Source organism: Panthera uncia, chromosome D2 (assembly GCF_023721935.1).
Source record: "Panthera uncia isolate 11264 chromosome D2, Puncia_PCG_1.0, whole genome shotgun sequence".
Classification (NCBI taxonomy): domain Eukaryota; kingdom Metazoa; phylum Chordata; class Mammalia; order Carnivora; family Felidae; genus Panthera; species Panthera uncia.
This window is the reverse complement of record NC_064818.1, coordinates 26598892-26614032: the sequence shown is the minus strand read 5'-3', so window position 1 is coordinate 26614032 and position 15141 is coordinate 26598892. Positions and strand designations below refer to the sequence as shown.

The window sequence follows — 15141 nt, the reverse complement described above, 5'->3', positions numbered from 1 at the left end:
TTGTTAAGTATGATGACCAGACTACAAGAAAAGTGTGTTACTTTTCTTTGAAGTCCAATTGTCTAAGCCTTTATGGAATATTGAAAATGAATTTCAAAGAGAGATTTCATTCCCCTTTCTTGCTTGTCCTGAATTTTTGCTACCGTTTCCTTCTACTAAGCTCCGTTTTGCATTCTCTCTTTGGGAATGACATGTACTTAAGCATATTAATTTGTGCATTCATGCATGTATTCATTCGCCAAAGAACTATTATTGTTTGGCTATCATGTATCAGGCACTAGGAACTGAGGGCCCAATGATGAGCAAACACAGGTAAGGACTCTGTACTTACACAGCAGAGGAAATGATCACAAATGAAATAATCTCTTCAGTGAATGTGTAATCACAAACTGAGACTCATGCTGTGAAAGGAAAAAAAAACCTGACTTGGGCAGAGGAAAGTCTCCAGGGTGGGTGGGAGATGTGGTATCGGTGAAAACTGATTACTTTGGTAATCTGTTGGTTTAATGGCTTACTTCTGAGCAGAGATCTGATAGACAGCAGTTAAGCAGGTATAAGGGGTATAAGGGTGACGGTGAAAAAGAAGGGGAGTGTATTTCAGGCTAAAGAAAATGGCACGTGCAAGTGTCCTGTGGCAGAGGAAGTATGGATATCTGAAAGTAAGTTTAATATCTGAAACAAAGATAGAAAAAGAACTCTTAAGCATGGTGAGGGTGGGGAGCAAGAAAAGATGATTCAGGAGGTGTTTGAGAGGTGAAATAAAAAGAAATGGAGGGGTGCCTGGGTGGCTCAGTCGGTTAAGCGGCCGACTTCGGCTCAGGTCATGATCTCACGGTCCGTTAGTTCGAGCCCCACGTCGGGCTCTGTGCTGACAGCTCAGAGCCTGGAGCCTGTTTCAGATTCTGTGTCTCCCTCTCTCTGACCCTCCCCCGTTCATGCTCTGTCTCTCTCTGTCTCAAAAATAAATAAACGTTAAAAAAAATAAAAAAATAAAATAAATGGATAGATATGGGAATGAGAGGGTGAGTATTGTTCAGGTAGTCTCTAGTTCTCTGCTTTGAGTCGTAAAACACACAAGACCACCTCACCACCTACACAGTTCTCTGACCACACTAGGCTAGTTTGACCATCAACATTCCACTCCAACACTCTAAGAATGGTCCTCCATGTGGCTGAATCAAGGACAATTTCAGGGGTAACTTACTTGACCTGTCAGTATTTAATATTTGAGATCACCTCCTTGAAAGTTTCTCTTCTCCCAGCCTCTATGACCTCAGAGTACTGTAGGTAAGCTTCTCTATCCCTGACCACTTTTTCTAAGACTTATGGTAGGGTTATCTTCTTCTATTAGCCTAATAAATATTGATGTCTCAGATACTTTTCTAAGAATATTTACTCCCTGCACAATCACATCCTATTACCATTGATATGCTAGTGACTCTAAAATTTTGTCTCTGAAATTCTCTGTCTTGAAAGTGTTTACACAGGAGTTGCATGACCATCTGACAGAGAGGAAACTGAAGGAAAATGAGACAGTGACCTTTATTGCCCACAGATTGCTAGAATACACAGTGACATGATATTACAATTAGCTATGTGAACTACATACAAACAGTGCACATGTGGCAATGGAAATCTCATCAAACATCAAAGTTTGCTTCATGTTCTTGGGAAATCATATCACAGATAAATACCTGTGTGAGGACTCCATAGTGACAGACTGAATGTTGTGTGATGAACAGCTGTCCAAACAGCGAGCTTGTTCATAGCAACAATAGCATTTCAGTTGTCTAAGCTGACTTCGAAAACAACTAGTACTGCTAGACTTCAAATAAAACTTGATTAGAATGTTCAAATATAGCACGCTCTGTTATATAGTACTTTTAAAATATAGTCCTTTACCAGATCAGAACAAAGTAATGATGAAAAGTAGAGGTGAGCCTACAGATGGTAGACTGATTTGAAAAGTCCCTGAGAATACTTCAAATCCCCAGATATCTTCTTTATAGCTGTCCTCAGCTTTACCATCAATGAGTCATTCTTTTGGGTCAAGCATGGCCATCTCCCTGACCTTGATGGGAAAGCAAGGGATAGAACCAGCCTGACTGGCAGGGTTCTACAGATTCCAGAGTAGAGAATTTCTGACATAAGACCATAGGTTAGAAAGTGAAGGGTACCCTGTTCTATGCCACGTGAAAGGGTAGAACCAAGATGACAGGAACATATAAAATGGTACACAAGGAGTACTTGGGTGGCTCAGTCAGTTAAGTGTCTGATTTCAGCTCAGGTCATGAATCTCACAGTTCGTGCGTTTGAGCCCCACGTCGGGGTCTGTGCTGATAGCAGAGAGCCTGCTTTGGATCCTCTGTCTCCCTTTCTCTGTGCCCCTCCCCTGCATACTCTCTCTCTGTCTCTGTCTCTGTCTCTCTCTCAAAATAAACAAACATTAAAAAAAAAAATTAAAAGGAAATTGGTATACAAAACTTGAATTAGGAACAGGAAGAGGAGAACAAATGTCAGCAGGATGAGAACAAATATTAATTAGTTGAAGAATCATCTGATCAGGCTTTGTTTTCTACAACTCAACTTTTTTTTTTTTTTTTTTTTAACAAACCTGATAGGCAGTACATTTAGTCAAGTTTAAAGGGTCTAGAATGGACATGAATCATAGCATCATAGAGGGCAGAAGGACTTGTGAGCAGGAGAAATGGTCACATGAAAGTTGCTGATTTAAAAAAAAAAAATTAAAAAAATCACTCCCTCACTCCCCTCTCAGTAACATGACATGTCGCTGTTGAAAGGTTTTCAAATTTATTTTTACAGTTATTAAATACAGTGCCAGTAATGATTTTAATGATACAGTTAAATTTTTTATAAAAATGAAAGAATATTGTGTCCTGGCCTTTTTTTTTTTTTTTTTTTTTTTTAAATGTGAATTTACCTGAGTGCCTTTGGTCCCATGTTTTAGGATAAAACTAGACTAGATAGACTCTGATTTTCATGTGCCTGGCTAAAAATGTAGTACAATATCAGTAAAAAGTCTGGTCAATCATTTCAATGCAGGAACCTTTGTCAATACTTTTAATTCAGGGTGGCACAAAAGAGCACACACATATTTAGTTAATAGTCTTGTCATTGGATGGTTTATGTTTCTTCTCCCAGTTTGATTTTGTTTTCCTTATCTATACAGTAGAGGATTAGAGAATGGGATCAGAAATCACAAGCTGTTGACCTATGAACTTAAGCCAACAGACAGTTTGGTGAAGGCAGTGTTGTTATTGTTGGTAGTGGGGTTTTTGTTTGTTTTTGTTTTTTGTTTAATTCCATCTTGTTTTCATGAGATCTAATGCCTTTAGGGATTATGCCTTTAGGGAGGGCATACACACTCACCTATTCCTGGGGACCTACAAACCCACCAACCACTGAGTTACATCAAGATTTTATACTCATATTTCCTGCATGAATCATGAAAACGTTTCAGTTTGTGGCTCTCAGATTAGAAATTTTGTCAAATTTGTTTAGGCTATTAAGGTTTTTATTCTATAAAACCTCTTAAGGGAGTGACTGTTCTTTCCCACCCTCCACTGGTAGAGAGATAGGTGAAATGGAAGGAAATTCATACAAGGTCAGGCGCCTACCTAGTGCTATCAGGCCATCTCCTCACACTCTCTCATTTAATCCTCAAAACACTCCCTGCTATAGGTATTATCATACCCATTTTTCAGGTTACAGAACTAGCTTTAGAGAAATTAACATTTTGCCCATGGTCAAATGCTTATCAGTTGTGGAAATCAAGTTCAAACCCAGATCTGTTTGTCTCTAAAACCTCCTTATGTCCTAATTTCCCTTAGTGGGCAGAAACTTTCTGCAAGGATCTCTTGAATAATGAAGCTTTACACAGACTTTGAAACATTGTCAAAATTAGATATACAAAAGATGTCAGATGTCCAAATATCTCAAGCTATTATACAAAATATTTTATATGCATGCTGTTTTCTTTGATTAGTGGGAATTTGCCTTCATGCTGTGCTTAGAAACATAACTAGCTTTCTAAAAAGCCACACGGAATTTAGGAATATTCTTAGAAGAAATTTGGCTTTCATTTACACATTGATGTGGCTTTGGAAAATATGTCACAAGTCACTTAGATTAAAAACATAAAGAGATTTTATTTCTATCAGTTAACTTTTTATTTTGTTTTGTTTTGTTACTGAAGACTAGCTATCTCATAAATTCAAATTTGTATAAAATGTCACTAAAATTCCATTTGCCTTATTCTGGAAATAGTACTTGATTATTTAGAAAATTTATCTGACATAAAACAGTTCTTATAAGGAGAATTTCAGGTATGTCTGCATAAAGGAAAACAGAGTGTTAGGATGATCATTAATTGAGTAGGAAACAGTCATACTGTATTTTCAGTTGAGAGTTTGTGAAACTTAAGTCCACTAATATAAACAGAAATTTTGTGTTTAGCATCATTTCCATATTGTGTTAGTCACTGAACTGGATTACAATAAACATGACTAGCAAATTTCTAGCACAAGAATGTCTGATTTTAAAAGAGAGAAAAAGAGAGGCGCCTGGGTGGCTCAGTCGGTTAAGCATCCGACTCTTGGATTGCGCTCAGGTCATGATTTCGCGGTTGAGGGATCAAGCCCTGAGTCAGCCTCACACTGAGCGTGTAGCTTGCTTGGGATTCTCTCTCTCACTCTCTCTCTTTGCCCCTCCACTGCTCTGTCTTTCTCTCTCAAAAATAAATAAATAAACTTAAAAAAAATGAAAAAAAGGGAAAGACGATACATTAAAAAATAAAGGAGAAGAGTATATGAGGCATGTTTTTATGATTTTTAAACTTTGGATTAACGAGCATGTATCTGATTTGACTGAAAGATTGAGCCAATAATTTATATATTTAAAGAAAATTTACTTAATACAAACAGTGGTCAAACTTACAGATAGAGATTTTCTTCAGTGCAGTGCAAATTATTATAAGACATGGCAACGTGATTAGATTGCTGAATCGCATTCTCTGTGAGTGGGGCTTGGGGGTTGGGGGAGAGGGGCACGGAAACTACTGCCCTTTTCAAATAATTCACAAATGTGCTAATTGTGTGTCAGATTTGAAAGTTGAAGCACTGTGACCTTCAAGCCAACAAAAGCCCTTTTCAAATAAGCCACTTTCATGTACATTAATAAAGTGAACAATGCCTTTCCCCAGTTAAATAATGTATGGCTGTTATTTCATTATATGTAAATGCAAATCAAGGAATTGTTTCACTATTCATATAGTAAAAGTAATGCTATAAAAAAGGAGACTGGAAATCCACTTAAGTCGCATTTTGTGGTGCCCTATAATTGTGATCCAAGGGTGTGTTTCTTGTCTCCTTCCATTGCTTGCAGCTAACATGTGGTTTCTCTGAAACTGAATTCATTTTGGATTGGAGGAATAAATCCTGTAATGTTTTGAAGTATATAGTAACCAACAGAGACATTAGGAAAGTTAGCAAAATGATTAAAAAAAAAAAAGCTGTTTCCTTGCAATGATGAAGACAGTGACGTATCTTGTAGATCAGAGAGAACACTGTACATACTCATTTACCTACTAGCAAGAAGAGTGAATAAAAGTAAGGGTCAGAGAAAGGGAAAGGAATCCCATGTTCTTTCCAGTGGCTCTTTCATGGTATAAAGAAAGTAAATATTGGACTTAGGTAAAGGACGTAAAGGTGATTATTTCACTGGAAAAGAGTGCAGGTTTCAAAAGCAATAATGTATAAAGGAATTTAGGTGTTACTAATGCTTGAATTGAATTGATTGCTGGAATGTCAAACAATGAGCATGAAGTTGTAGTGGAAAATCAAGAACAGGAAGAAGAATTTAATTATCTTGTATTTGTCCAGCTTTGTAATATATTTGATGCTGAATAAAACATGAGTAAAGATATAGTCATGCTTAATGCAACTTAAGTATGCATAATAGACCGCAGGGGGATAAAAAAATAATAAAACAATTACAAACTTAAAATAAACCATAATCATGTGAGATTCCAAGAACCTATTAGCATTCAATCCATAAATAAACTTTTTTTTTTTTCCAGTCCTATAGGAAACCATAATAGTTAACATCTTATTATGGGTTAGATGTCGATACCAAGAGACCGGATAGAGTTGAATGATTCACTCACCAGTCTTCCTTTTTGTTTTAAACAATTTTCTCAAGCCCTTTGTTGTTAACTGTTTTAATAGAGTCTCTAGATACTTCCATAAAACAGATAGCAGTGACATTTATGAGGATGCTACTGGTTATCACTGAGACTTTTCAGTGGGTATGTACATGCCCTAACTTATTTAGGATAACAAATGTTTCTACATTTCTTTAATAATGTGAACTAATTTCCATTATTTTGGATTGTATTTAAGGTGGCAAATCTTGCTTGTTCCATGTCAACAAATGAAGATGGGATTAAAATTGTTAAAGTTGCGGCCAATCACCTGGAAACCTTGTGTCCACAGGTATGATGACTAAATTGCTGTCTCTTTCATTACACTAACTATAAAAATTATATATAATGCTTTTGACCATATATATATATATATATATATATGGAAATATATATCAGAATCTTGTGAGAGAAAAGTATAGTGTGAAATCAAAGCAGAGCTTTGTCCAACAATTTTATTTTAGTCATTATTTATTTTGAAATCTCAGAGTATGAAAGGAACAACTTTTGGGACTCCTGGGTGGCTCAGTGGGTTGAGCATCCAACTTCAGCTCATGTGATGATCTCGCAGTCCATGAGTTCAAGCCCTGCATCAGGCTCTCACAGCCTGGAGCCTGCTTCAAATTCTGTGTCCCTTCTCTTTCTGCCTCTCCCCACTCATGCTCTGTCTCTGTCTCAAAAATAAATAAATGTTGAAAAATGTTTAACTTTTTTTAAAAAGAAAGGAATAACTTCTTTTTATCTTTCATCCAAAGAAGACATGAGTTTGAAAAAAGCCAAGAAATGTTTTTGTGTCTGCAATTCAGAAGTTTTTGTTTGTTTGTTTGTTTACCTTCAAAGCAATGCATTATTATGGAAGTATTTCTAGGGCTAGTGTTTTGAACCATGAATCAGGATACATTGAAAGGCAATCTTAAACACCCTGTCTTAGAATAATCAAGAGATAATACAGATAATTACTTCCGAATAGAGATCACAAATGTTGTAAGGATGTGAACTATAACAATGATTAGAGACTGGATATCTGATGAGATGCTCATTTTTCTAAAAGTAGAGTATGTGTTAAATTCTTGATTTGCCTTGTTGACAATTTCATCTCTAAGAATATTGAGCAAAAGTAAGGGAGACTCTTCCTTCAGGTTTAACGTTGAGTAACAAATAAAAACTGTCTGGAGAAGTGGTGTCCAGAGGACTTGCAACGGAGATCTCGCCACTGATGTCAGTTTTCTGTGAGCTCTCACGAGGAACCAGAGGAGTGTAGCGCGGTCCCTAAAGTGGTTGAATGATTTCTACCCCCCTTAGCAGTCTAGGAGAGTTCACATTGTGGATTATACTTGACGCCGTCACTTTTTAAATTGTCTTGGGGCGCCTGGGTGACTCGGTCAGTCAAGTGTCCAACTCTTGATTTGCGCCCAGGTCATGATTTCACAGTTTGTGAGTTCGAACCCCACGTTGGGCTCTGAGCTGACAGTGCAGAGCCCGCTTCAGATCTTCCGTCTCCCTCTCTCACTGCCCCTCCCCTGTTCATACTCTCTCTCTCTTTCTCTCTCAAAATGCATAAACTTAAAAAAATTAAAATGTCTTTTGAATCTGAAGAGTATTAACTATATCTCATTGGTTTCAATTTATAATTTTCTGATTACTAAATAAAACATCTTTTCACATGTTTGTTAACCATTTGGCTTTCTAATTCTGTGAATAGCCTAAATCTTTTGCTAATTTTTAGTTGGGATGTCTTTTTCTTTTTTGTGGCATTGCTTAGGTTTGTTAAAAATATCCTCTGTTGACTACAGCTTTTCCTTTAACTTTTAAAGTAATATTTTAATCATAGAAAATTTCAAGAACTTTAGTGATCCATCTTTTCATTCCTTCAATAGATACATATTGAACACCTACCCTGTATCATGGTTCATTGGTTTGTATCATTGGTTCACATTTTCTTTAAAAAAGGTTGAAGTATCATTATTTAACATTTACATCTTTACTTCATCTAAAATTTATTTTCATATCTAATCTGAGGTAGGGATTTTTTTTTTTTTTTACAGTGTTAACCATTGGGCCATTATCATGTATTGAATAGTTGACCCTTTCCCAATTAATGTGAAATGTTATCATTGTTTGTCTCTTTCTCTCTGTCTCTCTCACACACACACTTTTAAAAACATTTCTATTGTTTTATATATATTTGTATACACATACGTATATACTATACATATTTATAATATGTGCATACATACACATGTTTTATATGATGCATTATACAGGTATAATAAATATATATCAAATGTGTACAATTTACTTACTACTATTCCATATGTAAATATAGATTGATAGGTAAATTGAAATACATTTCAGAGCATACAAGCTTCTGGACTCTCTAATATTTTCCACTGGTCTATTTCTTTATCTCTGCAACAGTATTGCAATGTCTTAATTATGTTTTTATACTAAATCTGATATCTCTAGGCAGATTGGCTCACCTCATTTTTCTTGTTGTATTTGGTGGTGTTTTGTTTTGTTTTTAATTATTTCTCTTCTTCTTTTTTACTTGTTCATATAGCTTTCAGGATCAACTTGTCAAGTTCCATGGAAGTATGTTAGAATTTTTATTGAAATTGTTAAAATGTCTTGAATTTTAGATTGTTTTAGGAATAATGACTTTTCGAGATATTGGATTTTTCCATTAATAAATGTTTTATTGATAAATGCTTATTTAAATGTTTTATGTATCTCCATAATCAATCTTTTTTTTATATTGTCCCTCAGGGTTCTTAAGCTTTTTATCATTTATTACAATAAATTCCATGGCTACATGCTGATGGCTTCCAAACTTTTCTCTCTGGGCCAGATCTCTCCCCTAAAGACCACACTCAGATTTAGGATAGCCTTGACATTTCCACTCTGATATCTAGAAGACACTTAAAATAGCCCAAATGGATCTCCTGATTGTTCCATTCCCATCTCATTCTGCTACTTTTTAAATCTTCCTTATTTTAGTTAATGGCATGGTTATTCACCTAGTTGTTCTGGGGAAAAATCTGGAAGTTTTTTTCTTTTTCTTCATTCAATAAGTACTTATTGAACATGTACTACGTAGTAGGTATTCTTTATGTACCTATAAGGTAAATCATGAAGAAAACAAACAGATAAAAATCCTTGTCTTTGTGAAGTTTACATCTTAATGATATCTGAGGGCTGTTTTTCCCATTGAATCCATTAACTAGTCCTAGCAACTTCACCAAAAATATTTATCTTGAATCTATATACTTTTCTCCATCTTGTCTGTCAGCATCTCATCCTATCCCACTATCACGTCTATCTTGGACCACAGAAATACCATCTCCTATGGTTTCCATACTTATATCTCTTTAACCTAGTTTCTATCTAAAAACCAAAATAAATTTTATTTTTTTTTATTTTTTTTTTAACGTTTATTTATTTTTGAGACAGAGAGACAGAGCATGAACGGGGGAGGGTCAGAGAGAGAGGGAGACACAGAATCTGAAACAGGCTCCAGGCTCTGAGCAGTCAGCACAGAGCCCGACGCGGGGCTCGAACTCACGGACCACGAGATCGTGACCTGAGCCGAAGTCGGACGCTTAACCGACTGAGCCACCCAGGCGCCCCCAAAATAAATTTTAAAGATGTTTATCATAGCAATTGCTTTCTTTAGCTTTTACAGTAAAATGCAAACATTTTTTATGACTTATTCAGACTTTTATAAACTTCCTACTGCCTAACTTGCAGCCCCATGCTGTACTGTTTTCCTTTTCACTCATTAGATCACTGCATATTGGCCTTTCTGTTTCTAGAACACAGTAAGTTCCTTCCCATCAGAGGGAGTTTGCATTTGTTAATTTCCCAGGGCAGTTTTTCTCTTGAGGCCAGCTTCTGTTATGTTCAGTTTGCAAGGACTCACTGAAATACCATCTTCTCAGAGATCAATCTCCCTAAATGGCTTCTCCAGCTATACCCCATTATATCACCATATTTATTTCTTTTAGAGTCTCTATCACAACCTGAGATTATATTTTATATTATTTTGTTACTTTTATTGTACACTTTGACACTCAAACATAAAGTTCATGAAGGCAATGATTTAGTCTTCCTTATTCACTATGTATATTCCCTGTACTTAGCAGAAATGCAACATATATATGCAGCATATAAATATAGAATAATTATTCTATATTTATAGAGGGCAGCAAGGCTTTTGGCAACACCTTTTATACTTTTCCTAACAAGATGTGTCTTCTTTTGGCAATATGAAAAAAAATTACAGTATAACTAGAGTTATAGTTACGAAAAAAATAATCCTTAAAACGGGCGATTAATGTATAGTTGCTAACCAACAGTGGGATCTGTACTGGTGGGCTTCAGTGATCTGCTCTTGATTTATTTCATTTCAGTGCTTTCCTAATGATTTGGATAAGACTATAAATTAATATATATCTTAAAATTTATTAAAATTTTAAATTCTTAAAATTTTCAGTTACAAATAAGAATAAAGGGCATATATTAGCTGCATGAATCTAGTAACAAAGAATTTGGATTTCCAGAATTGGACTAAATTTCAGTATCCAGATGAAATGTAATAGATATAAATATTAAACCATATATATGGAACACTATAAAACAAATTATAAAATAGAGAACGGAAGAGTTATAGCTTAGCAGAAATGTACCCTCCAAAAGGCTTAGAGATTTTAGTTGATATTAATCTTAATGTGAATCAACAGTGTGATACAGCTGTCAGAAAAAAAAAAAAAAACCAAAACTATGATTTAACATCTTTTCATCAAAGAATAAGTTCTAAAACTAGGGTGCCTGGGTGGCTCAGTCGGTTAAGCAGCCAACTCTTGATTTTGGCTCAGGCCATGATCTCACAGTTAGCGAGTTTGAGCCCACATCCAGTTCTGTGCTCACAGTGCAGACCCTGCTTCAGATCCTTTACCTCCCTCTCTCTGCACCTCCCTGACTCGTGCTTGTGTGCTCTCTCTCTGTGAAAAATAAATACACGTTAAAAAAATTTAAAAAAGAAAAAGTTCTAAAACATATTCTCAACCTTCTCTGTACTTCAAAATTATTTTTTAAACTGTATGTATTTTAATACAGTACATCTTGAAATTTAGAATTAGTAGTTCTGGAGTGTACCCCAATTGAGAGTGTGTGTGTGTGTGTGTGTGTGAGTACCCATATGTGTAAGTTCTACTTTTGCAAATCTATTGAAATAAAACATGCACATACATTTAGGTCCACTAATTCGACTTCCAGCAATTTATGGTACAGCTGTATATGTGCACATGCATAAAAGTCTATGAGTAAGGTTTTTATGCAGCTTGACTTACAGTGGCAAAAGCTGGAACCATCCTAATGTCTGTTAGCAGAGAATGTTAAAGCTGTGTAAAGTAGTAAGTCGGCTCAAAGTGTGTTTTGGTATGGAAGATACCCAAGATAAGTGGAAAAGGCAAATTTTAAATGAGTATGTATATTATCCCATTTATGTGGGGGGTGGGGAAAGGAGATAGTTTGAGCCATATGTTTGTGTAGTCATAGAAAATTTTTCAAAAAAGTTTCACAAGAATTTTAATAGTTATTTCCAGGAAGTGAGACAGGGACAAAGCACAAAGAGGACAGTTTTACAGTCCATTTCATTTCTTTTACAACTCTTAAGCAGAAATAGGTATTTTCTTAATTTCTAAATAAAACCCAACCAATTAAAAATGTTGCTAGATTGATCCAGGAGCGAGGCTGAGAAACACAGGGTCAGGAGCTGCTGATGGGGTAACATTAATTCCTGTTTGTTAAAAATGATTGAGTTCATGCAGGTTTCAGTGAGTTGGCTCATCCTGGCTCTCACTGTGCCTGAAGGGCTACGACGATAATGCTTTGCCCATTGCATATTTAGCAGAGGATCTGAATAGTGACATGACTTGAAACTATGTCATATGAAAAACTCATAAAAACAACAGGGATTATACCAAGGTAAAGGTAAGAAGACTTCAAAAAACATGGTCACTGCCATCAGATCTCTAAAGGCCTATGATGTGAAAGACTTGTTCTGAAGATTCCTCAGGGGCAGAACTACAGCTTATTGAGTAGGAGCTACAAGAATAAAAAATTCCCCTCATCACAAAATGAGAGATGCTCTCTAACAGTGCTATCTTGAAAGGAATTGGACTTTGTTGAGAAGGAGGAATTTGGAGTTTCTCAATGACACAGACATTCAAACACACGGAGAGTGACCATTTGACTAAGCTGTGATAAAGGGAATATAAGCCTTGGGTAAGAAGTTCACCTAGAAGTTTTTTAATTCCCAATCCTGAGATCTTCTAATGGATCTTTTATATAAAGCAGAGAAACGTGATCTGAATGATAGCATTTCTAAAATAGTATAGCTGTTTGAACTCAACCTGTTGGAAGGGTAAAGCTAGTCCATATGGCTTAATAGTTACTCTATTTCAACAAGTGACTTGGAGGGATATTTTAAAAGTAAATATTTTGTATTTGCATATGGCAAAGAAATGAGAAAGACAGAATTCAAGGTTCTAAAATATGTTTGTAATTTGGACTAATGTTTGAAACCTCATAAACTAAAATTTAATAAGGGTAAATATAAAGTCAGGACCTTAGGTTAAATATGTGCACAAGGTGGATAGGAAAAACATCACTTATATCAAAAGCACTGGCACATCAGGAATGAGAGGGGGACATTTGTATCTAGTTCAATGAGTTCAAACACTGGTCCAAAAAAGCGTTTTCATGGTCTATACTGAAATTAGGTCAGTAATAGTTAGCTTTTTTCATAAAGTAAAATTCATTCAACTTTTTATGAGAAATTGATGTACTTTCTACTTGTTTGATATTCATCAAAAGCATTTGATTTATGAACTACTAATGAAAGTAGATAATAGCTTGTTATATGGTTATTCTTCACTTGGAAAAATAAAACTTTCCCAATCCCATGTGGATTACGTTCCTTTCCCCACTACTTAACTTCTTTCAAAAACATTTGTAGCCTGAAGAATCCAGAAAATTAAAAGTACTAATTTAGGTGACTCAACTATATATCAGTAGTATGGCATGGGGGCCATCTTACAGCTTTAAAATGATTATGATACTTAGCTTGTGAAATAGGGGAAATTTCCAGAGTAGCTGGCCTGGGGCTGTCCAGATCTAAAATTCCATGTTGGATTCAGGCCCTGCAATTTAGGGGCTAAGCAAAAGAAGAATGAGTTGTTTTAAGTGTAGTGAACCTAATCACCAGACATATTTAGTCAAAAGCCAAGAAAGGCTGCACCTTGTCAAAGATGTTAGAAATAGAATTTCATATTGGGGTGGTAGAAGTACTCGTTGTTTTAAGTGTTCTTTTTCTAAAGAAGAATCTTTAATTAATAAAAATATGGTAAAAACCTAGGATATTTTCCCTGTGGTGAATACACTTATATTTAAGTAGGCAGACTCTCACAAGTGCTTAGATTTAACAAAATCAAGTTAAGTTTCTAATCACTGTCATATATGAATCAATATCTAATACAGCTTTGTTATATCTTCTGTTTATGCCTCTCATCAAATGCTATGTTATATGATGACCTGACAGAGCTAAAACAACTTGCAAAGATATCAAGTATATTTTCAGTGATGTACTTGGGGATATATTTTCATACGTTACTTATTATAAATCTATAATTACTTTCTAAAAGGGTTGTATATTGAGTATGTTAAGGTCAAGTTTGCCCCAGACATGGAAACTTGTGAAGTATAAAACAAACAGAATACCTGGGGGAGACTGTGCTCTGGATATCACCTGCATTCATATTTAAACATGGAAAAGTATAACCTCTATGAGAGGGTAAGAATTTCAGGTCCACTGAGGTATCCTAAAAATAATGCCTGACAAGTAGTAGGTGCTTGGTACGTATTTGTGAAGTGAATGATTACATCTGCACAAACTTATTTTGTGTTATAGACATTGGGAAATAGATACCAAAAGCCTGCATGATTCCTCATCCTTTTTGTTCTCTGGGAGGTATAAAAATTCCCAGTTTCTAACCAAAGTGATAAAATGTCCCCATATGACACTGTCTCCTTGAAGTACACATCTTGTGAAGTGACTGACAATATCTCCCTCTGCATGGACAAGATTATTTTGTTGTAACAGCAGCTTGTTCTGATTACATTATGATGTTACTATATTTTGTATACACCAGTAAGGCTATGGGACTCTCTCTCTCTCTCTCTCTCTCTCTTTTTTAAACTGTGTGTGTCAACTGAAGTCTCATGTTTCTTTGACAAAGAGAGAGAGAGCTTGCATGCCTGAATGCACGTAATTGGGAGGGGCAGAGAGAGAGAGTGAGAGAGAGAATCCCAAGCAGGCTCTGTGCTGTCAGCGTGCAGCCCAGTGCAGGCAAGATCCGAACCCAATCGTGAGATCATGACCTGAGCCAAAATCAAGAGTCAGATGCTTAATGGACTGAGCTACCCAGGTGCCCTGGGGGTATGTCTTTCAAATGGAAAAACATATCTTTATGTGTATGGGGGTTTTGTTTGTTTTTGTGATCAAGAAGCTGTCATATCTATGAATTGAAAGCACTTAATTTTCTCAGAATCATGCTCTGGGGAAGCAGATATGTTTTCTTTCATTTTCTATAGATGATGATGATGGATGTTTTGTTTGCAACTAAACAATAGAAGACTCAAATATCAATTTGAAATAATCATATTCTTTAAGAATCCCAGAGTGTACTATCAGTGTTGTGACAGACAGGCTTTTTACAATTATTACTAATTTATTTTTCTCTTAAGAGAATGGCAAAAATACTCTAAGATTTTGGAAACCAAGAGTCATCTAAGACCATAAAAAAGCTAACAGGAAATGATTTTTTTTTTTTTTTTTTTTTTTTTTTTTTTTTTTTTTTTTT

General features: G+C 35.5%; 1 protein-coding gene across 2 annotated transcripts in view; it reads left to right on the top strand.

Moving 5' to 3' along the window:
• CTNNA3 (catenin alpha 3) overlaps positions 1-15141 on the top strand; it is a 1717381-nt gene that overhangs the window by 1038451 nt on the left and 663789 nt on the right. For both annotated transcript variants that reach the window (XM_049646151.1, XM_049646149.1), the window contains one exon: positions 6420-6512. In XM_049646151.1, the coding sequence (XP_049502108.1) occupies positions 6420-6512 (93 nt within the window). The remainder of the gene's footprint in view (positions 1-6419; positions 6513-15141) is intronic.